The following is a 25,905-nucleotide window of genomic DNA, read 5'->3' on the forward strand; positions in this document are numbered from 1 at the left end:
TTGAAACGGGGGGGGGAGCCAGCACAGGATAGAGGGCACCGAGAGAGGAGACGGAAGGCTCTATACGACCCAGAGCCTTCCCTCTCCTTAGGTAAGTATTTGCTTCATTTTTTAAAAAATGCGGTTCCCATTCACTTTAATGCCACCTCTAGTTGGGACTGAGTGTAGCATTGGTCTCATTCAGATGTAGCATCTTATTATGGACCCCCAACTGCCCAGAGTATGTGTTGCAACGCTGCTGTTCATTTGCCGGTTAATGGCGATAGTTAAAATACTGGTAATGTAATATTACCGATACTTATTATCGCTTCACCTGAAATCTTATTCTATCACTAACCCTCCTCCTAAGGTCTAACACTAACCCCCTCCTAATGCCTTACACTAACCCAATCATTACTGCCTAGCACTAACCCCCTCCTAATGCCTTACACTAACCCAATCATTACTGCCTAGCACTAACCCTCTCCTAATGCCTTACACTAACCCAACCATTACTGCCTAGCACTAACCCCCTCCTAATGCCTTACACTAACCCAACCATTACTGCCTAGCACTAAGCCCCTCCTAATGCCTTACACTAACCCAACCATTACTGCCTAGCATTAACTCCCTCCTAATGCCTTACACTAACCCAACAATTACTGCCTAGCATTAACTCCCTCCTAATGCCTTACACTAACCCAACAATTACTGCCTAGCATTAACTCCCTCCTAATGCCTTAGACTAACCCAACCATTACTGCCTAGCATTAACTCCCTCCTAATGCCTTACACTAACCCAACCATTACTGCCTAGCATTAACTCCCTCCTAATGCCTTACACTAACCCAACCATTACTGCCTAGCACTAACCCCCTCCTAATGCCTTACACTAACCCAACCATTACTGCCTAGCACTAACCCCCTCCTAATGCCTTACACTAACCCAACCATTACTGCCTAGCACTAAGCCCCTCCTAATGCCTTACACTAACTCAACCATTACTGCCTAGCACTAACCCTCTCCTAATGCCTTACACTAACCCAACCATTACTGCCTAGCATTAACTCCCTCCTAATGCCTTACACTAACCCAACCATTACTGCCTAGCATTAACTCCCTCCTAATGCCTTACACTAACCCAACCATTACTGCCTAGCATTAACTCCCTCCTAATGCCTTACACTAACCCAACCATTACTGCCTAGCATTAACTCCCTCCTAATGCCTTACACTAACCCAACCATTACTGCCTAGCACTTACCCCCTCCTAATGCCTTACACTAACCCAACCATTACTGCCTAGCACTAACCCCCTCCTAATGCCTTACACTAACCCAACCATTACTGCCTAGCACTAAGCCCCTCCTAATGCCTTACACTAACCCAACCATTACTGCCTAGCACTAACCCTCTCCTAATGCCTTACACTAACCCAACCATTACTGCCTAGCATTAACTCCCTCCTAATGCCTTACACTAACCCAACCATTACTGCCTAGCATTAACTCCCTCCTAATGCCTTACACTAACCCAACCATTACTGCCTAGCATTAACTCCCTCCTAATGCCTTACACTAACCCAACCATTACTGCCTAGCACTAAGCCCCTCCTAATGCCTTAAGGTGCCCATACATGGTACAATGTTTTCATTTTTTTTTATTAGATCATTTAGTTCGATTATTCCGTTAGATCAAATATAAAGATTTGTCCAACATGTCCGATCGGATTTTTATTGAAAAAAAGGGATAACTGTTTTTTCTTGATCTTTTCAACTTTCATTTGATTTGATCGTTTTGGACGAATAAACGAGAAAATCAAACATTTTTATTGTACCGTGTATGGGCTCCATCACACTAAGCCAACCATTACTGCCTAAAAAAAACAAAACCCTCCTAATGCCTTACACTGACCCAACCCTTATTGTCTAAAACTAACCCCCCTCCTAATGCCTAACACTACCCCTTCTGGGTATGCCGAACACTAACTGATCTCGAGCCCAAAGCACCCCATATAGTAGCCTACTAACTGCTTGGCTAGTGGTAGCCGATCAACTAGTATCAGTAGTTGAACTACTGGCTGAAAGTTAATAATGCATGAAACTAAAGCTAAACTACTAGCAAATGCTGATTTCCTACGTTAATGTCAATACTGCAGAATTTAGAGGTGAATTGCAAGCACCCATACCAGTTATTGTCACAACATTTGCTAGGTATGTTAGGGAGCATAGCGGGGACAAGAAAAAAACGAGAAAATCTATTTTGAAAAGTTCAAAGAAAAAATGTTTTTTGAAGTTGGTAAAATTTCATTTTTGCTGCGGCAAACTTTAATATTTACTGAGTTCTATATAAATATTTATTACATTTTAAGAAAACAGATAGCATGGGAACCCCCTCCTAAGCCTCTTTAAACCCTTGTCATCCATGCAGGCTGATATAGCCAACATTTGGAACCACAACCATGGCCTCAATTCACTAAGCAGTTTAGACTAGTCTACTGATGGTTTTTAGTCTACTGATGGTTTGGTGTAATGAGTTAGGGCCGGTTCACACTTGCGGTTTTGCAAAAACCGCACCGGATGTCCGGACCGCACCGGAGCCGGATCGGACCTGAACCGTACGGTTCCTGTCCGGATCCGGTCCGGTTGCATACGGTTTCCGTGCGGTATGAACACGGTTGCGGTCCGGATCCGGATTCTTAAAGAGTAACAACCTGTATAAAAACAAAAAAAAATGTTGGGGTCTGGGAGGTCAGCAGAAGGGGGACCTGTGGAATCAGGCCCTCTGCTGTTTAGCACTCACCTCCACCTCCGACATGCTGCCAACATCTCCGGATCCGGATCCAGCTGTGCTGCTCCACTCCAAAATGCTTGCCCATGTGTCCCCAGCCAATATCGCCGCAAAAATCCGCATAGGAAGTGGGGTAGAACATCCGGATTTTTTGCCAGTGTGTTGTGCGCTCTCCGGTTCTCATTGGTTTCCATTGGCCGGATGGTGCAGTCCGGCTCCGCCCCGGATACGGCTGCCGGAGGAGCCGGACCAAAAAATAGCGCATGTTGGAACGGACACCGGAGTCCGGCTCCGGTCCGGCTCCGGTCCGGACGAAACGGACACATGTGAACCCTGGCATAGATTTACATTGCTATGCCGTGCGTCCGTTTCGTCCGGCCAGCATGCGGTGCGGCTCCGGCACGGCTATTCCGGATAGCCACCGCTAATGTGAACCGGGCCTAAGACCTGTTTTTAGACCTGGTCTAAAACATTCATAAATTAGGTCGGTAAAGCAGGGGAAATGATCAAAAGATGCAATTCACAAAGGCAAACAAGGAGTAACCACGCCCACTTTTTCTGACAGAGATTAGACCAGCTGAGGTATTTTAGATGTGAGGATGGAACCTTTTGAATTAATTATGCAGGAGTTTAATTGTATCCAGAGGAGAGCTCATCAGAGGAGAAGGCTGTAAGTCATAGCTACTCGTTTGTGAATTGCATCTTTTGATCATTTCCCCTGACTTACCTACCTAATTACCAAATGGTTTAGTCCAGGTCTAAAAACAGATCTAAAACATTCGGTAATTATTAGTGAATTCCCTTTTGATGCAACTGATTTACACCAAACTATCAGACTAAAAACCATCAGTAGATTAGTCTAAACTGCGGCATGTGGGGCTTTTCACCCTGATCTATACCAACCTGTGTGGTCCAAGATATGAGGGACTCTGCAAAGCTTCCCCCTCTCACCCAAAGCCATTGTCCAAACCATGGACTTTTTTTTGCATAATCCAAGCACCAGAGAGCCAAAAGACGAAATTAACCAGTTCACCCCCAAGGGTTTTTACTCTAACGGACCAGAGCAATTTTCACTTGTCAGTGCTTCTCCCTTTTATTCCCTAATAACTTTATTACTACTTATCACAAGAAAATGATCTGTACCTCGTTTTTTTCACCACCAATTAGGCTTTCTGTGGGTAGTACATTTTGCTAAGAATTTTTTTATTCTAAATGCATTTTAATGAGAAAAAAACAAAAAAATAGAAAAAAAATCATTATTTCTCAGTTTTCAGCAATTATAGTTTTAAAATTAAACATTCTCCTGTGGATAAAACAAACACATTGTATTTGCCCAGTTGTCCCGATTATTAAACCATTTAAATTATGTCCCTATCACAATGTATGGCGACAGTATATTATTTTGAAATATAGGTGTTATTTTTCTGTTCTGTTTTTTTTTGTTCTAGCCATAATTACAAGCCCCAATGTAATACATTAAAATTAATTTCCCCCCATAAAATATAGATTAAAAAAAGCTGAGTCCCTAAGGCAAGTATTTATTTATTTATTTTAAGCTGATTTTTTTTTTTACAAGTGTTTTCTTTTGGAGGGGGAGTGTTGGAAGTGGAACTTTATTAATTTTATTACTCATGTGTATGTACTTGTAAATGTATGTATTTTGTTCGTGTCATATACTTTTTGGCCACAAGATGGCGCTAGTGAACACTCGTTATAGTAAGTGTTCACTTTTTTTTTTTTTACACTTTATTTAATTGTTACATTTCCTGTTTTTGTGAATGGACGTCGCCGCTGTTCGCGGTCACGTCCATTCACTCCAGGCACTGCGATTGGGTAGAGGACCGTTTGGTCCTCTTCCCCAATCCCTCAGCACGGGATCCTGACGGAAACGGCGGCCGTAGCGGCGCGCACACGGCGGTAGCAGCGGCGGGAACGCGCGACTTATTAATACGTCATGTTGCCGTTAATAGGGTAAAGCATGGCGTATTAATGCGTTAGGATGCCACTAAATGGTTAAACCCTCTCTACCAAAATCACACTTGTGGCCGATAAACATGCTGGGTGACGGCGCCAACAAGCTAAAAGGGGTGTAGCAACCTTCTTTGCTCATCCCGTGACCCACCCCCTCCCCACACACACACTCACGTCCCTGCCCCTCGTTTTGGTGCTGAAGGTGGGGCAGAATTCATGGAATGATCTGGCAGACCAAGGTGTTCCCATGCTCGTCCCGGGTGGGAAGGTGTGGACTATACTTGTGCAATGGCAGTATGGTTGTAAAAGCATATCCAACAAGCTTTTGTTGGATATGCTTAGGGGGTCCTGGTACTGCCACTGGCCCCCCTACTTACACCCCCCCAAGATTTTAGTGCAGGGGGGAGGGTTAAAGGTGACAAACCATTGTTCTGAAAGGGTTCTCCCCGACCAACCGCTGTCAGGCAGTTCGCAAGGTTGGGCGGGTCTGGTTGGACTCCCAGATTACAATCTAAAAGACATGGCTCTAGGGCCTGCTGGTGCCTCCCTCTCGCCCTCTCCCGGTTTAGCCCCTATGAGCACGTTGCTTACTTTAGTTCTACAGATTAATCAACAAGTTGCTACTGGATATTGGACTTGGTAGATTTTTTCTAAATTACTGGTCAATTGTTTCTTTTTATTCTGCTGTTATGCTATTGTACAGACACATGCTTTGATTCTCCTCTGTATACAGGTGTCTGCTGTAACACTCATAAGGCAATTATGATAGTATTGTTATAATGTTATCTGTGGATATTGATGATATCTGATTGCCACCTGATTGCCCCTGACTCTTCATTTTATACTTCAAATAAAGCGAAGTAAAAAGATAAAAAACAACAACAACAAAAAAAACCTTCCTACTCCACTGGAAGAAGGTAAAGTATGAAGCTGTCGCTACCCTGCATCTTGGCAGAGGGTCAGGCCGCATGCATGAAATGTGGGCGTGAGGAAGGACGGGTGCTCGTTTTTTATTAATAAAATTAGCATTAATATCTACTTATATTCTTTGTTTTAAAGTGTAAATAGTGTAAATTGGCATAATAAAATATCAGTATATATTAACAATATTTTACTACAACGAACCCTTCCCCCTCTGATGCCTAACCCCGAACCCCCCACACTTCCTGATACCTAACCCTAAACCTCCCCCTTCCTGATGCCTAATCTTAACCCCCCCCCCCCCCCCCCCCTTCCTGATGCCTAATAGAGCTGGCCCAAGCTGTTCACTGGCGAAAAGCATTCTGCAAACTTCCGATATTCGCATTTGTGGCGAACAGCGAACATTTGGCGTACTCAACCCATCCCCTATACATCCTCATTGAGCTAAACTTTGACCCCTTACCTCACAGTCAGCAGACACACGGCAGCCAATCAGCTAGCACCCCCTCCTGGACCCCCCTATCCCCCCAAAAAAAAAAAAGTTGCAGTGGCCATATTGGATTCATTCTCTGCTGGATGCTGACTGTTAATGAGAGCAGGGTCAGACTTGCTGAAGATAGATAGGGAAAGCATTAGCTAGGCCTGTGTTCTTGTTCCTCACTTGCTGTAAAAGCACCCCAAACAGCCCTCTTGAGGGCTAGCACATCAGTCTCCCTTTCTTTTTGTGTGCGACACTCCACAGCCCACTGACACCCAGAGCTGTGCATAATGTTACTTCTGCCCTTTAGGGAATAAAACCCAACTTTGCGTCAACTCTGTAATTTTTGGTGGGACTTTTGCATGGATCCCCCTCTGGCATGCCACAGTCCCGGTGTTGGACACCTTGAAACAACTTTCCCATCACCAGCGTCTCTGTAGGTTTTAAAATTCGCCTGCCCATTGAAATCTATGGCGGTTCACCAGATTCGCCTGTTCGCAAACATTTGCGTTCACATTCGCAAACTCAAAATTTGATGTTCGTGACATTTCTGATACCTAGCCCTAACCCCCCCCCCCTCTTGTTGTCTAACCCTAAAATTCCCTTTTCTGACGCCTTCCCCCTCCCCCCCAAGCTTATAATGTTCAAAACGATACATTTCAAAGTAACTTTCAAAAAATTTATAATTTATAAATACTACACATTAACATTTTTAAAAATTATAACATCATTTTCAAAATGATATTTATCGTGCGCCCAAATTTCTGCTTTGAACGCCTAATAGCCTAAATTTGCATTAGCGCCTATGGGTCATCCAAATCATCCATTAGCCACTGGGTGCCCAAACTTCCTGAGGGTCATCACCGGGGAGGGAAGGGATTCATCACAGCGGCTTTTGTTAATCCCTGACTAATAGAAGTATCTAACTTATTTTTATCCCCACTTCAGGTTCACATCAAATTAATTCAACTTTCTGTAAAAATCAAGAGTTTATTTTTGGGTCATATTTTTAATTTTCACAATAATGGCGGAAGGCCAGTCTTCCTGTATCCATCCAGCCATGACTGTGTATGCCTCTCACTAGGATCTGCATTCGCTGCCCAATCCAACACGCTATCCCTTCATCACCCTATATATTCCTACGCCTGTATCTGTCTAAGCCTTCTGTTTAAAAAACACTGTGCTCTAAAATAGGACACTCTGCAGCCAATAGGAGAGGAGCGTTTCAGGGACCTTGTCCACGGAGTCCGCACAGCTGTGCCGCTTTCTGTAACCCCCCACCCCTCCTCCCCACCCCACATTGTTCCTTTAAAACTGACGAATGTTTCTTTCATAAACAAGCTGTGACACAGGTCATGTACTGTATTATTTCCGTCGCCGATAACAGAGCAAGAAATGCACAACAATGGCCAAAGAAACGCTGCTGCCTGGCCTTAATCCGCTGTGACAGCCCGCTCTTATATGTGTCCTTGGAAAAAATGTGCCTCCAAATGTCCCTAATATTCCATGTCCCTCAGTGACAGAGGAGGTCTTTTCTTGTGGCAGAGGAGCATCCTGATACTGCAGTTTTCTCTCTTTTTTTTCCCTAGTTATATATACTTTTTGTGGTACATATGGAAGTGTAACTTTTTGAAATAAAAAGAAAATTTCGGTCCCTTGCAAGGTCCCATCTGCGCAGACGTTTGCCAGAAACTAGGTATTTCCGATAGGAACTCAGAAAACGGAAATTGAGTTTCTACTGATATAACGCATTACTGCAACTCGGTAATTTTTGCCCTCTCACAGAACTCAGAAGCATTGGACCAATCAGAGATTGCAGAGCCAGCTCAACTTGGAAGTATTTGGCCAATCAGGGAATGCAAAACAATGACCCCCCCCCCCCCCCCCAAAAAAAAGAAGACCCCTCGGAAATCAAAAATCGAAAAATGGAGATTGGAAATCCGCTGAATCAGTAGTCGGCATTGGCAGATATCGGAATGTCCGCAGAATCGGAGGGATGGAGGATGGGTGACAACAGCACTTGCTCCACAGCAGGACTGCCAGCTCCACCCAACCAGGGCAGCAACACAAGAGCAGAGTCCGTGTGACGAGGTGCCGCCACCCGCTGAGAGCAGGGAAACAGCATCGGGAGGTTTCTGGGCAATGCTGCGACGTCTGTAAAGAGGTGGCACGATACGTGGGTGGTATAAGGGTATTTATTGGGATTAAAGACAACGCGTTTGCTGGAGGTACGTCCTCCCTTTCTTCAGGTCATAACATAAACCCAGAAGAAACGCGCTATTCTTTTTCTAGATTTACTTTGGTCTCTGCATTAGGGTGATGTTTATAAATCTCCAGCTTTTTTATTTTATATTTTGATTGGCAGAGAAGGATGAAGCATAGGATGCTTAAAGCCAATGGGTACCGATTAAAAAAAAAAAGTCAGATACTCACCTAAGGAGAGGAAGGCTCGGTCCTAATGAGCCTTCCCTCTCTTCTCCCGGTGCCCGGTGGATCCTCCGTTCAAATCCCCCGCCTTCGGAAGTCTTCGGGAGCACTCGGGCTCCCGAAGACGGGCCGCTCCATACTGCGCACGCGCAAGTACGTCACAGACCCACACGAGTGCGTCATAGAGGGCGCTCGCGCATGCGTAGTATGGAGTGGCCTCTCTTCGTGTGCCCAAGTGCTCCCGTAAACTTCTGAAACCTCCCTTCGGCGGCGGAAGTTGCAGTATTTGACCGAACTGGTCGAATACTGCTACGAGGGATCCTGAGCGGGACCGGGCACCGGGAGAGGAGAGGGGAGGCTCATTAGGACCGAGCCTTCCCTCTCCTTAGGTGAGTGTCTGACTTTTTTTATTTTTAAATGGGTACCCATTCACTTTAAAAACTTATTTTTGTGTGTACTTTATGTCATTTTTCAGTATAGAAAATAGTAATACTGGTATGTGCTTTTGTGGCAGATACAGTGGCGGACATACGGCCGTGCAGGCCGTGCCGCCGCACGAGGGCCCCTGAAGTTCCGCTGCTTCAGGGGCCCATTAAGTATTGCAGGTTTTTTTTTTTTATTTTACCTTTTATTTTAACCTGGGGGGCCCCGACTCCTGTCCTCCCCCCTCACATCGGCCCCCCCTCCCCCTCATGCGATGCGGCGGGAGAGCAGAAAATACAGGAAGTCTCCGCCGGGGCTGCAGCAGACACTAGAGGCTGCTGCCGCTTGGTCTCCCGTGTCTCCAACTTTGTACACTGCTCGCTACTTCCTGGTTTAGTAGCGAGCAGTGTACAAAGTTGGAGACACGGGAGACCAAGCGGCAGCAGCCTCTAGTGTCTGCTGCAGCCCCGGCGGAGACTTCCTGGATTTTCTGCTCTCCCGCCCGCCGCCGCCGCCGCGCATACCGGGAGGGGGGCCCCGAGGTGAGTGAGGGAGGATAGGAGTCGGGCCCCCCACCCGGATAGCTACACACCCATCCACCCGGCTACCTTACCCACCCGGCTAACTACCCACCCGGATACCCACACACTCACCCGGCTACCTACCCACCCGGATACCCACACACCCACCCGGCTACCTAACCACCCACCCAGCTACCTACCCGGCTACCTAACCACCCTGCCGGCTACCTACCCACCCGGCTACCTACCCACCCGGATAACCACACACCCACCCGGCTACCTACCCGGCTACCTAACCACCCACCCGGCTACCTACCCGGCTACCTAACCACCCTGCCGGCTACCTACCCACCCACCCACCCACCCGGCTACCTACCCACCCACCCACCCGGCTACCTACCCGGCTACCTAACCACCCTGCCGGCTACCTAACCACCCTGCCGGCTACCTACCCACCCACCCGGCTACCTACCCACCCGGCTACCTAACCACCCACCCGGCTACCTACCCACCCGGCTACCTACCCGGCTACCTAACCACCCACCCGACTACCTACCCACCCGGCTACCCACCCACCCGGCTACCTAACCACCCACACATCTACGCACTCACCCGGCTACCTACCCACCCGGCTACCTAACCACCCACCCGTCTACCCACCCGGCTACCTACCCACCCAGCTACCTAACCACCCTGCCGGCTACCTACCCACCCACCCGGATACCTACCCACCCACCCGGCTACCTACCCACCCAGCTACCTACCCGGCTACCTAACCACCCACCCGGCTACCCACCCGGCTACCTAACCACCCACACATCTACCCACCCACCCGGCTACCTAACCACCCACCCGGCTACCTACCCACCCGGCTACCTAACCACCCACCCGTCTACCTACCCACCCAGCTACCTAACCACCCTGCCGGCTACCTACCCACCCGGCTACCTACCCACCCGGCTACCTACCCACCTGGCTACCCACCCACCCGGCTACCCAACCACTCACCCGGCTACCTAACCACCCACCCGGCTACCTACCCGGCTACCTAACCACCCACCCGGCTACCTACACACCCACCCGGCTACCTACCCACCCACCAGGCTACCTACCTACCTACCCACCCGGCTACCTACCAACCCACCAGGCTACCTACCTAAAGACCCACCAGGCTACCTACCCACCCACCCAGCTACCTAACCACCCACCTACCCACCCACCAGGCTACCTACCCACCAGGCTACCCACCCACCCGGCTACCCAGCCACCCACCAGGCTACTTACCCACCCGGCTAAGGGCTGCCTACCTACCTACCCACCAGGCTACCTATCCACCCAACCACCCATGGGAGCTGCGCGCTGGATGGAGGCTGGGACAGGAGGTCTGCTGCTGCAGGTGAGTAAATGGTTTTTTTTATTATTTATTTTAGCAGGTGTATGTTCTGGGCAGGTCTGCCACATGATTGCGTGTATGTTCTGGGCAGGTCTGCCACATGATTGCATGTATGTTCTGGGCAAATTTGCTACATGATTGCATGTGTTTTCTGGGCAAATCTGCCGACATGATTGCACGTATTTTCTGGGCATATCTGCCGACATGATTGCACGTATTTTCTGGGCATATCTGCCGACATGATTGCGCGTATTTTCTGGGCATATCTGCCGACATGATTGCGCGTATTTTCTGGGCATATCTGCCGACATGATTGCGCGTATTTTCTGGGCATATCTGCCGACATGATTGCGCGTATTTTCTGGGCATATCTGCCGACATGATTGCGCGTATTTTCTGGGCATATCTGCCGACATGATTGCGCGTATTTTCTGGGCATATCTGCCGACATGATTGCGCGTATTTTCTGGGCAAATCTGCTCACATTATGTGTATTTTCATGAGAAAACCTGCACAATTATGTGAATTTTCTGGGGAAAGGGTCACCAAAACCTGGGCCCACTGTCTTTGCGTTGCACTTTTCAAGGGAACCTGAGGTGAGAATAATATTGAGGCTGCCATATTTCTCTCCTTTTAAGCAATACCAGTTGCCTGGTTGCCGTTCTGGTCCTCTGCCTCGTATTCTTTCAACCATAGACCCTGAACAAGCATGCAGCAGGTCAGGGGTTTCTGACAATATTGTCAGAACTGAGAAGATTAAGCTGCATGCTTGTTGCTGGTGTAATTCAGTTTATTACTGCAGCCAAATAGATCAGCAGGGCCGCCAGGCAACTAGTATTGTTTAAAAGGAAATAAATATGGCAGCCTCCATATCACTCTCACCCCGGGATCACTTTAAATTACAGTTAGCTCCGCCCTTATCCGGTCATTGCCACGCCCATTTTTTGCGGCGCGTAAGGTTCTATCCACACCCATTTTTTGCTGCGGCGTGCTTCGCGCGTCGTAGGTCATAGCCACGCCCATTTTTTGACGCGGCGCGCTTCGCGCGCCGCAGGTCAGGGGGCCCACAATTGATATTTTGCACAGGGGCCCACTGCTGCCTGTGTCCGCCACTGGGCAGATATATTTCTCCCCTTGGATTTGAGAGGATGTAGTGTCTGTACGAGACACCAGACGGAAGAAATATGTTGGCTGCATGCTGGGAACTAGTCTAGTTTAGCAGAAAACCTCATAGGGGACAGTTCTACAATCACAGCACCCTCTACAGCACGAAGCATTGTGATTGGCTGAATAGTGGGGGCTTAGTTTATTCCAACCTATTGGAAACCACTTTGTTCTGCACGGACTTCCAGAGCTGCAGGCTGAAAAAAGTGATGGGGCAGAGTGGTCTGTACACGCAGATAGGCACCCAGTAAGTTAAATCTCTTTACTGAAGAAAACGTGTGGAGATACCCTTCAAGAAATGCAGCTTACTTAGAACAGAAAGAAACACAGATTGAATACAGGAAATCACCATACCATATAGATCATCACCTCATATTACAGACAGTGACATCTTGTGGTTGCTTTACTATACTGCAGTTTAAGTAATAATGTTAAATCCAACACAAACATCACCATAAAGCTGAGCCATGAAGCTGCAGTCCATCCACAGAGCCTGCTATTAGCTGTTTCAGCTGAGCTGCTTCAGGTCACACGACTAATCTTTTGTAACAGGATCCTTAGCTGCCGAGAGCTTCATTTGATTTAAATACGAAGTTATATTTTGACACTCGGCTTAGTAATGCCTGGAGATAGGCTTTCAAGTTATTCCGAATATTAACTAGTTGGTGCGCACTAAAAATAGGAAATCCCACTTTGTCGAGATAAAGCAAATCCCTCCAGGTCAGCTCCTGTCAAGAGTTTAGTAAACGTTCTTTCAGATTCTTACCTTCTTTTATGTGCATGTATAAAAAGCAGGCACAGCAGCGGTGTGGCTGTGGGGAGGGCAGCCAACCAGCAAAGCTGTGAGGGGCGGGAACAACCAATAGGGAGGGAAGGGCGTGGTCTCTTCCTTCCTGCCCTCTACCAGAGCTCCGCCTGCTTTGTTCTCTTAATCACTGCTGTCTGTGTCTGACTCCTCCCCCATAGAGACTAGCACAGTGGTGGAGGAGTGTTGCCAGGAGGTGCTACCCCCAACATTGCTGGGTCCTATCCATCCTCCTCTGCTGCAGCCGCCCGCTGTCATTCACCCCCATACCGTTCCATCACACAACGTGTAAGCACAGCACAATACCCAGAAAGCTCATGGTGACACAGAATGACCAGGAAAGTATAAGGGGGGCTAAAAGGGACCGAAAAGCTGATTTATTATCACAAAGACCTTTTGTTTTAAAGGTCAAGTAAAGCGAGAGGGATTTGGAGGCTGCCATATTTATTTGCTTTAAAACTATACCAGTTGCCTGGCAGGCCTGCTGATCCTCTGCCTCTAATACTTTTAGCCACAGACTCTGAACAAGCATGTAGCAGATCAGGTGATTCAGACATTATTGTCAGATCTGAAAAGATTAGCTGCATGCTTGTTTCTGTTGATATGCAGACACTACTGCTGGAAGATAGATTCAGCAGGAAAGCCAGGCAACTGGTATTGTTTAAAAGTAAATAAATATGGCAGCCTCCATATACAGTATCTCTGACTTCAGTTGTCCTTTAAGAAGGAAAAATTATACTAAGTGCTGCTTTTTAGTAAGAAAATGTTTTGCTCTTTTTTAGTCTCCTATACATTCCTAGAGGTTTTGGGTCACCCCGAGCTGCTTGGATACTCTGCTGTGCTGGTCCAAGCCAGAATCCCCTATATCCCATAGAGTAATATCAACCCCTGCCATGCACTGAGGAGGACCACACGTCCGAAACAGGCTGTCTGCATGTGGGGTTGATGGGGCTTTGTGAAATGTATAAGCTATACCGAAAACAGAAACAGAAACCTGAGAGCCCAATGGTGTAGTACGTACTATTCAGAGAAAATAAATGTGGCAACTGAAATATACTCACAAGGATGGGTCACCATACAGGCGACCACGAGAACCACAGATGGGGATCACTATCCCATCCCCACTCGGGCTCAAAGTCGCTCTCTGTCATGGAAGGCAAACGGGGATACACCCCTCCACCAAGGGTGGGCGATACAGGAATTGAAGATCGATGATACAGAGGCGCCAATCAGAATAAAAACTCTAAGATCCGTTTAGAAATGGAGATATTGGTAGACTTACCTCTAACAACCAATACACCAAGTGTCATTTCAAACAGCATTTCTTTATTTGCAAAAAAAGGGAAAATCATAATGCCACACTCGCCGCGTTTCGCAGGCGTACGCGCTTCCTCAGGCAATGTTGTGGAGCATCTATTTGTCGAGTGTAAAAGCCTGGCGCCTCAGAGGATTTGCTTTCCACAGATTTCCTTTCAACTTGATCTTCTGTTGTCCTCCCCTAGAATTACCTCCTCTAGAATTTCCTCCTCACATTCACATTTACAAGATTTTGCACGCGCTTCACCTCTCCTCTGGAATGCCCTCCCACAACACATCCGTGACTCGCCAACCTTTGTTCCCTTGAAACGGTCTCTAAAAACTCACTTGTTCCGACAAGCATATGTGCTACCTCAGGCCACTTTCCTTTGTGCTAAGACCAAATTGCACTCCTACTAGGTATCCTAAAACACACTGCCTCTATATATTTGCTGCATACTACTCTTGTTTCCTCCCTCCCACGGAGAGCGACGTTTTAACCCTGAGTGGGGACAGGCTTGTTCTCCCCACCTGCCTGAACAGTGGTTGCTTTGGAGGCAACCCTGGTTTGTGAGTATATTACTTACAGTTCATAACACATCCCACCTTTTTAAAGAACATATTACACTATATTGGGCTCTCGGTCTTCTTTTCCATATTGTTTCCTCCCCTATTCCTATAGATTGTAATCTCGCAAGGGCAGGGCTCTCTCCCCCTTTTCGTGTCTTGGAAATCATTATACATTTTATTTATCATGTTACTTTTATCACTATCATTACCAATTCTGTATTTTGTATCATTTTTGTATTTTGTCACTAAATATGTATCTTGTATATTGATGTACACCATTGTCTGTATTATTATGTACCCCATGTTTGTTTCTTACTTTGTACAGCACCACAGAATATGTTGGCGCTTTATAAATCAATAATAATAATAATAATAATAACTTGCAGAGCATAAAAAAACCCAAAAACACAAAATTCCCTATTTTCGTTTTTCAAGGTCTGATCGCTATTTGTATAATGCCATATGCACAAAATCGAAATCAGACTTATGATGGTGGTCAATTGGGGGAAAGAGGCGCCCTGGTTGAATAAAAGCGTCTAAAAACAGCTTAAAAACGACAAAGGGTGTGAGGTAGCTTACCTCAATGACGGAATCTCTGTATTGTATACAAAAGATTTTTTATTTAGCAAAGGCAACGCGTTTCGCTGGTCCTTGCCCGCTTCCTCAGGCCAATAGCAGTGCCAAATGAAAAGAATCATCAAACATAGGGAGCCTCATTGCATTGTATACCCCTGTACTGTTGTCCGAGGGGAGGTGACAGACAACTGGTGGCTCACACCCCAGTGGACTTCTGTCCCTGTCTTTTTCGTAAGAGAGCGACCGTTTGCTGGGTCCTGGATAGGGCCACCCCGAGTGGAGTCGGGTTCATGGTCTCCACTTGCTTCCTGTGGTCGGTTGCCCCATGCAACCCTCTCTTGTGAGTAGTTTCCTATTTCACTTTATCATCACCTGATGCACTAAACATATTGCACTACTGGTCTCCCGTTTTTTTTGTCTCCTGTGCTTTTTCCTGCAGGGTGTTGTAACACCCCGACCACAGTATCTTCTTATGATGGTGGTGATCAATGCTTTGATTGCTAGTATCTGAATTAAAGGGAACACATGGTGAGAGGGGTATGGAGGCTACCATATTTATTCCCTTGTAAACCATACCAGTTGCCTGGCAGCCCTCCTGACCCTGTGTCTCTAATACTTTTAGCCATAGCCCCTGAACAAGCATGCAGCAGATCAGGTGCTCTGACTCGGCTGACTTAGGTTTTACTTGATTAGCCACATGCTGGTTCCAGGGTTTTGACTCAAACACTACTTATGCTAAAAGATCAACAGGATAGCCAGGCAACTGGCATTGTTTACAAGGAAATAAATATGGCAGCCTCCACTTTGGGTTTCCTTTAACCTAAACTATTGACCTGTAACGTCATTCACATGAATAGGGTAACAGATCGCGAAGTAACGGTTCAGGGCCCTCCCACACCTAAACACTGTGATTCAATAAAACGATTATCCATTACAGGCAGTGACATTCTCTACTTAAAGTAAATGCTATTTGGTGACGTATGAAGTGGTAATGTGGCCCTATAAATGGGGCGATTTCTGCTAAATTGTCAGTCAAATAGAAAGCAGCTATCCTGCTTAAAAGTGGGGACAATCCTAAAGCATAACAGAAGCTACATGATGAGATTAACATAGGTAAATGTAGCACTAAGCCTACTAAGAAATTGTCTGAGGCCACTTTCTGTTTTCCTGCACTGCAAGTGTTAAAAATAAACTAGAGCTGTTAGCTATGCAAATGAGCGTGTCAAACAGCTTGTTGAATTTAGTCCGGTTTCCTGAAAAGTGAATAAAAGCCAAAACATCTATCTGGCTTCTGATAAGGTTTCAGTACTGGAAAGTTCAATGGGTCGGATCATTACTTCTGTTTGTTTTTCAGCTCAGCTAAGCAGATTTGTCATGGCTGCTGCTTAGAATTCAGACTCAAAATGAAGCCCATAAACTAAACATAAAAATATGAATCTCAGTTTTATGTTCTATTTAACGTAAATTAAAAAAAAAACCAATTAATTATCTCGCAAGCTTAGTTTCATTTCAGGTTAGTTTTAAGCCAATCGTCACTTTTATAAATATGGTGATAGCAATGTACTTTTGCTATTTTGTGGTGAAATAACAACACTAATCAGAAGATCGGGCTTATGGTGCTCATACACTGTACACTAAAAACATTATTTTTTCCTGGTTATTCAACCAAAACGATCAAATCAAATGAAAGTCGAAAATAATCTTTTCTTCTAGAAAAACAAACGATTAGCCAGTTTTCTCGATAAAAATCCAATCGGACATGTTGGAACAATCTTTATATTCGATAATTTTTTCTAGATTTTTGGATAAATCGAATGTTTGTGTATGGTACCTCGAAAACATTTTTTTTTCGATCTAACAGAGTAATCGAACAAAATTATTTAATCAAGAAGAAGAAAAAAAAGAAAAAAATGTACCATGTATGGGCAGCATAATTGTCATCTTTTTAAAAATGCCCACTAGGGATGGTTATTCTAATAATTCTGAGATCATGCTAATTTTATGCAAATTTATGCAACTTAGAAATGGACCAATCATACGAAGTAGCTGCCTTGTCTTTGACAAAGTGTTTCCATATTGACTTATGGTGCCCATTAACAGTTCAATCTCGCAAACGATTGACCATACGATCGATTGGATACTGGTAATGTTGCCGATCAATCACTAACGATCGATCTATCGATTTCTCCATTTATGCAAATTTTGGATCAATTCTATTAGTGTGATCAGATTTCTTATCATTTTCCCCTCCAGCGGTGGCCAAGAATGATCTTTTCTGATTGACTGCAATGATCGGATCAAACAGTCGATCGTTTGGGAAACTGGATCATTAATGTGCACCTTAAAGGGAACCTAAACTGAGAGGGATATGGATGTGTCCTTTTAAACAATACCAGTTGCCTGGCAGTCCTGCTGATCTCTTTGGTTGCAGTAGTGGCTGAATCACACACCTGAAACAAGCATGCAGCGAATGCAGTCTTACTTCAGTCAGAGCCCCTGATCTGCATGCTTGTTGAGGGGCTGTGGCTAAATGTATTAGAGACACAGGATAGGCAGGAGAGTCAGGCAACTGGTATTATTTGAAAAGGAAAAATCCATATCCTTCTCAGTTTAGGTTCCCTTTAAAACCTGGTACACACATACAATACTTAACATTCTAACCATATCTATGACGTAAATAGTGTTCTTACCCAAGTAGGTGAGTATGGAGAGACTGTAGTCGTAGAACCAATCACAGGGCTCGCTTGTCCCAGGCAGAGGGGTAGACTGCAGGGGGGTGCCGGGCCTCAGCCCACAAGTTATGGACACATTCAGGTTTCTGGGCAATTCCCGGTGCTGCACAAGCATGCGATCTCCATCCCCGAAATTACCAAAGGTAGCCGAGTACTGCAACAAGAGAGGAAACAGTCCAGCAATAAGCCAATACATCTAATACCCAAACTTTATTACTACAGGCAGAGGTGTACACTTTACAGAATTCACTCCAGGGATGAGAAGTCAAACAGCTGAAGGATTTTAACCCTTTAGCAATCAAATAAAGTAAGTAAATTTTTCCTGTCGCTGGGAAAATGGGCGGAAGAAAGCTTTTATAGTTACCTGTCTGGAAGGCTGGATCAGCTTCTTTTCTCCTCCACTACAGCAGCAATGTAACCCGGACATGTCTTCCCGATCACATGCTATGACATGTGATCAGGATCCAGGAGACTGTTCCAGCATAACTGCCTCACCCGGAAGTGGAAGAGGGTGATTGAAAACCATCACACCTGTTCCACCACCAGATGGAGCTGTAATGCTGACACTGTCTCCTGGATCCAGTCTTATCATGTGATCAGACGGTGCAGGAAAGCAGCTGAGACAGGCGGTGACGCTGCCAGTGTGAAAGGATCCTTAAAGGGAACGTCCGGCAAAAATAAAAAAAAGAGTTTCACTTACCTGGGGCTTCTACCAGCCCCATGCAGCCATCCTGTGCCCTCGTAGTCACTCACTGCTGCTCCGGTCCCCCTCCGCCAGCTAGTTTTATTTTTGCCGACCTCGGGGGTCGGCTGGCCGCATTGTGTACATTTTTACGCATTCCCGCTGGTGCAGGAACATCAACACATACGTTTTTACACGTTAGTGGTTCAACGCGTAAAAATGTACCTGTTGAACTACCTGGGGCTTGTAATGGTCCCCCGCAGATGTCCTGTGCCCACACAGCCACTCACGATGCTCCTGTCCCGCCTCCGGTTCACTTCTTCGCTCCCGCTGATGTGACCAGGAGTGTACTGCGCAGGCGCAGACTGTACTAGGCCTGTGCAATACACTACTGGTGACGTCAACAGGAGCGAGGGCGCAGCCGCTTAGGAGCAGTGGTTTTCCGACTTTAAAGTCAGAAATTCCAGAAGTGAACCGGAGGAGGGGACCGGAGCAACAGTGAGTGCCTGTGCGGGCACAGGATGTATGCGGGGGACCATTAGAAGCCCCAGGTAAGTTCAACTCTTTTCCCCCCACCCCCTACAGTACTCCTTTAAGTAGCCATGCTCCCCAGAGAACGGAATTCATCTGATCTGAGGTCTCAGTGACGGGGAGCCATATTTTCAGACATTTGAAGCAGACTTAACCATAAGCACACTGACACTTTAAAATTATTTTTACGTCTCTACAAAGCAAAATATCCCTACTCTATTCTTGCCTGTAATAAAATGACATTTGTACAGTAAAACCATGATTAATTTGTTCTGTCCTGTCCTCCATCTTTGGTTCCAGATTAAGTTTCCAGCACAGACACCTTCTGTTTCTTGCACAGGAACTCTGTGTTGTTCAAATAAACACGTCTGAAGTTAGAAGCAGACTCCTGAAAGGGAAGTGGTGGTAAGATGCCGTGCAGTGTCCCCTGTGCCGTGCCCCTGTGCCGTGTCTGCGCCTGACACTCTGCGTTAGTTTCAATAAAGTTGTCAGGAGCTTGACTTAGAGTGGTCCTGACAGCTGACATTGAGGAGATGCTTGACACAGATGCGCGCCTTTTCAGAAGTTCTTGCACAGAGAAGGGACGGATGTCCCTGTGTGTTCCTGTACACTTATCTCTTCATCATTGCTGGGAAATTATGCATGAAAGGTGCACTCCAATCCCAACCCAAAGTTAAGCCTGGGAATGCATGCTGAGAACAGGACCTGCCCAGGGCCTCAGCCTAAGGGGGTTCTAATCCATGAACAGCGGCAAGATAGAGGGGAGACCAGACACAGTGAGGATACTTAAAGATCACCTAGGTGAGTATATCTTTTTTCCACCCTCAGGTACACTTACCTCTATTAACCTCAGAAGAGGGAAGCCCAGAGGCTTTCCCGTCCCCCTTGAGTTTGTTGTTTCAGCACTGGGACCCTGTGAACCTAAACTTGAAAAGGGCTTGTCACATAGCTTTGCCTGGCCAAAGCCCCACCCTTGTACAAGTGCATCCGCACACTGTGCAGGGCCTGCACACTGGGATGGGGTCGCTCATGCATGTTTTTTTCCTCAGAGCCGTCAGTGCGTCTAGGCTTATTCATAGATGGGAGCGGGGCCACGCAAACCTATTCAACCAGCCCTTGTTGATTAGGTTTAGAGGGTCCCAGAGTCGGAATGGCAATTCCATGCACTTTTTATCTAGGGACGGGCAAGCGGGTGTGTTTACCCAGGGCGTGGTGCAGGAGAGGGGTGTAGTGGGACACCCTTTTGTGCTCCCACCGAGCATGGGGGGTTGTACGTGATTAGGGGTTGTGTTGCAGGGCTGTCACACTTTTTTTTATCTAAAAAAGTTGGGTGGTATGAGAAACAGTCCTGCTTCTCACACACAACACTCATCACTGATGCTGCACTTACGTGTAAAGAGCTCCTCATGTCTGCAGAATGGAAGATGATGGTGTAGGTCTCTCCATCCAGCAGAAGGGCCTGCCAGCCATACAAGCTGGACAGAGTGTCTTCTACATAATTCACCATGCTGCTGGCATTCCTGCTGTTCAAGATGGTCAGACTGTAGCCGGTGTTGGCGGCTCGTCCTCTAAAAACAGATATCAAAAGAGAAGCCAGATGATGCAACAACTGAGGTTTACAGTTTAAGGCTAAAACAGAAGGTTTAATGCTGAAAAAAAAAAAATCAGCTCTATCCTGCATGTCTTACCAGCCAACAGAGTTGTCCCGAACGGTTCGGCCGCTAACCTATTCGTGCGAGCATCGCTGGTTCGCGGAACGCGAACTTTATAGCGAGTTCAACCCGCCCCTATACTACAACATTGGGCTAAACTTTGACCCTCTACATCACAGTCAGCAGGCACATTACAGGATCTTATAAAAAAATTAGCATATTGTGATAAAGTTCATTATTTTCTGTAATGTACTGATAAACATTAGACCAGGGGTCTCAAACTCAATTTACCCGGGGGCCGCAGGAGGCAAAGTCAGGATGAGGCTGGGCCGCATAAGGGAGTTCACGTGTCCCCGCCGCAAAATGAGGGCTGCAGAGCCCCCAAATCGCCCCGAGGGGCAATCTGCCGGCATTTCCTGGAAGGGGCAGAGCTTTCAGCTTCAGCTCTGCCCCTCCTGACGTCAATCGCGGCGGATTGGAAAATAGGAAAAAATGCCAGGAATCTTCATACAGCCATATTGCGGCTGTATAGCGATCCCTGGCCAAAGCGCTGCGGCTGCGTATGGACCCCCTGGAAACCCTGTCAGGAAATGTATTGCTCTTTCTTTTGATACATGTAAAATTACACTACTGTTAGGCTTGCTACTAAAAGTGACATTTACCGCATTTAAAAGTATACTATTTTCCTTCGAAACTTTAAAATCGATTTTCTCAAAAACTATAAGGTCTTTTTGAAAAATTGTTTTTTCCTCCTATTCCTAATGATCTCCTTAACATATCCTGCAAATTTAGGGTTTCTAGCATTTAAGGTGGATTTGCTATTAACCATTAAAGTTGGCAGGTTTTTAAATGTGTATTTTTTTCCTTTGCAACTTTAAAATCGATTTTCTCAAAAACTATAAGGCCGATTTGAAAATTTTTTTTTTCCTCTTGTAGCCACTGGTGGCCCCTACAAGCTCTGGGGTCCTGGGGCCACAAAATATTGTATCGAGGGCCGCAAATGGCCCGCGGGCCGCGAGTTTGAGACCCCTGCATTAGACTTTCATATATTTTAGATTAAAATACACACAACTGAAGTAGTTCAAGCCTTTTATTGTTTTAATATTGATGATTTTGGCATACAGCTCATGAAAACCCCAAATTTCTATCTCAAAAAATTAGCATATTTCATCCGACCAATAAAAGAAAAGTGTTTTTAAAACAAAAAAAAGTCAACCTTCAAATAATTATGTTTAGTTATGCACTCAATACTTGGTCGGGAATCCTTTTGCAGAAATGACTGCTTCAATGCGGCGTGGCATGGAGGCAATCAGCCTGTGGCACTGCTCAGGTGTTATGGAGGCCGAGGATGCTTCGATAGCGGCCTCAAGCTCATCCAGAGTGCTGGGTCTTGCGTCTCTCAACTTTCTCTTCACAATATCTCACAGATTCTCTATGGGGTTCAGGTCAGGAGAGTTGGCAGGCCAATTGAGCACAGTAATACCATGGTCAGTAAACCATTTACCAGTGGTTTTGGCACTGTGAGCAGGTGCCAGGTCGTGCTGAAAAATGAAATCTTCATCTCCATGAAGCTTTTCAGCAGATGGAAGCATGAACCCACTTTTGAACCAGAAACAGCTGCAGAAGTGCCTGACCTGGGCTACAGAGAAGCAGCACTGGACTGTTGCTCAGTGGTCCAAAGTACTTTTTTCGTATGAAAGCAACTTTTACATGTCATTCGGAAATCAAGGTGCCAGAGTCTGGAGGAAGACTGGGAAGAGGGAAATGCCAAAATTCCTGAAGTCCAGTGTCAAGTACCCACAGTCAGTGATGGTCTGGGGTGCCATGTCAGCTGCTGGTGTTGGTCCACTGTGTTCTATCAAGGGCAGGGTCAATGCAGCTAGCTATCAAGAGATTTTGGAGCACTTCATGCTTCCATCTGCTGAAAAGCTTTATTGGTCGGATGAAATATGCTAATTTTTTGAGATAGGAATTTTGGGTTTTCATGAGCTGTATGCCAAAATCATCAATATTAAAACAATAAAAGGCTTGAACTACTTCAGTTGTGTGTATTTGAATCTAAAATATATGAAAGTCTAATGTTTATCAGTACATTACAGAAAATAATGAACTTTATCACAGTATGCTAATTTTTTGAGAAGATCCTGTAATGTGTCTGCTGACTGTGATGTAGAGGGTCAAAGTTTAGCCCAATGTTGTAGTATAGGGGCGGGTTAAACTCGCTATAAAGTTCGCGTTTCGCGAACTTTATAGCCAATCAAGCTGCACTCCCTCCTGGAGCGCCCCCCCCCCCCATCCTTAATATAAGGCAGCAGTGTCGGCCATGATCTCACTCTGTCTGCTGCTTAGTAAGAGAAGGGAGAGGTTGCTGCAGAGACATAGGGAAAGCTTAGTTGGGCTTTTGTTAGGCTTATTAGCTTGCTCCTTGCTAATACTTATTGCTGAAAAGCACCCCAAAACAGCTCTTTTGAGAGCTAATGTTCTCCTGGTGCGTTTTTTTTTTGTGTGTGTGTGTGCCACTAACACTTGCATATACAGCCCTGTCAGTCACAACTGGCCCTTGCTAATTGCTATACTGTGCCAGGCCCAGCACATTCAGTGCCTACCTTTTTACTGCACCTGTGTGTGTGACAGCTGCAAATTTGTAATACCAGACTGTGCATACCTGTTCACTGCACGTGCGTGACAGCATGCAGTTTTATATACCAGTCACTGCATACCTGTTCACTGTACCTGTGTGTGTGACAGCTGCACACTTGCAATAGTGGCAGGGGTGTGATTAGGGGTGTGGCAAGGGCGTGGCTCAAGTTTCCCTCTTTGTTATCTCAAAAAGTTGGGATATATATATATATATATATATACACTGTATATATTGTATATACATATATATTCCACCTATTTAGTCCTGACGATTGCTGACTCATCAGAAGGTATTTTGAGCTCTCTGCCTGGCTGAGGGACATTTATTAGTTCTTTATATCCAGTAGAAAAACCAAAAGCTGCCAAATAAACCCCTAATTCCCATGTATGCTGTATTTATGGCATCGCCCATGTTATTTACCGTTTCCGTGGATGGCTTATTAAATGTTTATTTGTTAATTCTCAGCTTCCACTTCAGCCCCATATATAATTTTTACACATGTATATCTGTATTCATGGCTTGTATCGGGCCTGATGGTTTGTTTAACTAGGCAGTAACAAGGTAAATAAACCCTCCCGCCTGACCCCCGTTTCTCGGACGCGGGAACGCTTGGTGGATGGCGAGGTGAACTTTACGAGTTGACTTTGCGAGGTGGCTGGAGAGGTTGTGTTTCTGCTCTGCAATGTGTTCTGGTGTCGCTGCCTCTTAAAAAAAAAGTAACCTTTGAAGTGTCGGCCGCCTGTCTGTACCGTCATTAAGGAAGAACGCCGGTAAATGGGATGTTTAATTAAAAATGGCCCAATGCTGCCAGTCAATTTCATGTTTAAGAGGACTGTATACTTCTCTTCCTGGAATGTTTATTTTATTTATTGACTCTGCTTAGCATTCAAATTATTTATTTTAATGATGTATTTATTGACTTTTTATTAGGAACATGAAAAATACATTTAAAAAATAAATAACATGAATATACATGTATACCTTTTTTTTTCATGTCTCCTGGTTTGTCTGATTGTATTCACACTAAAGTTGTTATTATTATTATCAATATAGCGCCAACATCTTCTGCAGTGCTGTACAGAGTCTTGTCGCTTTAGTCCCGGTTCACATCTGCGTTTCGAGCCAAAAGGATCCGGTGATCCAGTCTCCTCTTCACCGGACCCAGATGGCTCAGTCCGTGGCTCGGTTCACAGAGTGAAAACGGATCTGATGATTGATCGGATCCGTTTTCACTTAGCAAATACATACCTAATCTTCTGCAGCAGCCGGCGGTAGAGACTACCTCTTCTTCCGCTGTGACTACACAGCGCGTCATGTGACTAGTCAAATGGTGCGTCATGTAGTCACATGACGCGGAAGAAGACGGAAGCCTCTACCGCCGGCTGCTACAGAAGATTAGCTATGTATGGTACAGGTTTGGTTTAACTGTTTAGCAGCCAAATAAAGCAAAACTTTGGCTGCACAGGGCCCAATTTTACCTGCCTCTGGGGAAGTGTGCCTTCGACAGGGTGTGCAGAGTCGGAAGCAGTGAGCTTCTATAGTTCCCGGTCTGGTCGGTTGGATAGGCTTCTTCTTCCCCCACCACGGCGGTGATGTACCCCCGACGTGTCTTCTCGGTTTACGATCATATGATATGACGTGATCGGAATCCAGGAGACCATGTCAGCGCTACAGCACCACCCAGTGGTGGAAGAGGGGTGATGAAACAGTCTTCCATCTCTTCCAGCAGAGTAACCAAGCAGCTCAGGGTGACCCAAACCACTAGGAATTTATAGGGGGATAGAAAGAGACCGAAAAGCCCTACTACTAATAAGCAATGCTTGGTGAAATTTGCCTTCTTAAAACAGAAGGAAATTTGCAATAATTTAGCTATAAGTGAACATTTGTGGTTACCCACAATGCACCACTACTGAATATGAAAATTATCCCTATTCAGTAGTGGTGCATTGTGGGTAACCACAAATGTTCACTTATAGCTGAGTTATTGCAAATTCCCTTCTGTTTTAAGAAGGCAAATTCCATCTCTTCCATCTCCCCTCTTCCACCACCAGGTGGCTCTGTAACGCTGACACGGTCTCCTGGATCCCCATCACATGTCATATCATGTGATCGGGACCTAGAAGACCTGTCAGAAGTTCAGAAGGAAAAGAAGAAGCCGAAAAAGGTAAATATAACTGTGCCCTGCCGCCCGCGATCCATGGCTGCACTTAGCAGCCAAATGAGATATGTCGACAGAGGTTTCAGAGTACACAGCAGTCTTCAAACTAAAAATTTTGTTAGAAGCTACAGACGGGTTTTTAATGACCACCTTTAGTAGTGAGAAATAGTGATGGCCATGTCTAGGAGAACTCA

The 25,905-nt window shown here is 45.8% G+C and overlaps 1 protein-coding gene across 3 annotated transcripts in view; it reads right to left on the reverse strand.

Moving 5' to 3' along the window:
• Positions 1 to 25,905, reverse strand: part of PKHD1 (PKHD1 ciliary IPT domain containing fibrocystin/polyductin) — a 607,682-nt gene that overhangs the window by 253,912 nt on the left and 327,865 nt on the right. For all 3 annotated transcript variants that reach the window (XM_068280030.1, XM_068280029.1, XM_068280031.1), the window contains exons 47-48: positions 20,651 to 20,828; positions 18,006 to 18,201 (exon numbers count right to left, since the gene is read on the reverse strand). In XM_068280030.1, coding sequence (XP_068136131.1) covers positions 18,006 to 18,201; positions 20,651 to 20,828 — 374 coding nt within the window. The remainder of the gene's footprint in view (positions 1 to 18,005; positions 18,202 to 20,650; positions 20,829 to 25,905) is intronic.

This window comes from Hyperolius riggenbachi, chromosome 4 (assembly GCF_040937935.1).
Source record: "Hyperolius riggenbachi isolate aHypRig1 chromosome 4, aHypRig1.pri, whole genome shotgun sequence".
Classification (NCBI taxonomy): domain Eukaryota; kingdom Metazoa; phylum Chordata; class Amphibia; order Anura; family Hyperoliidae; genus Hyperolius; species Hyperolius riggenbachi.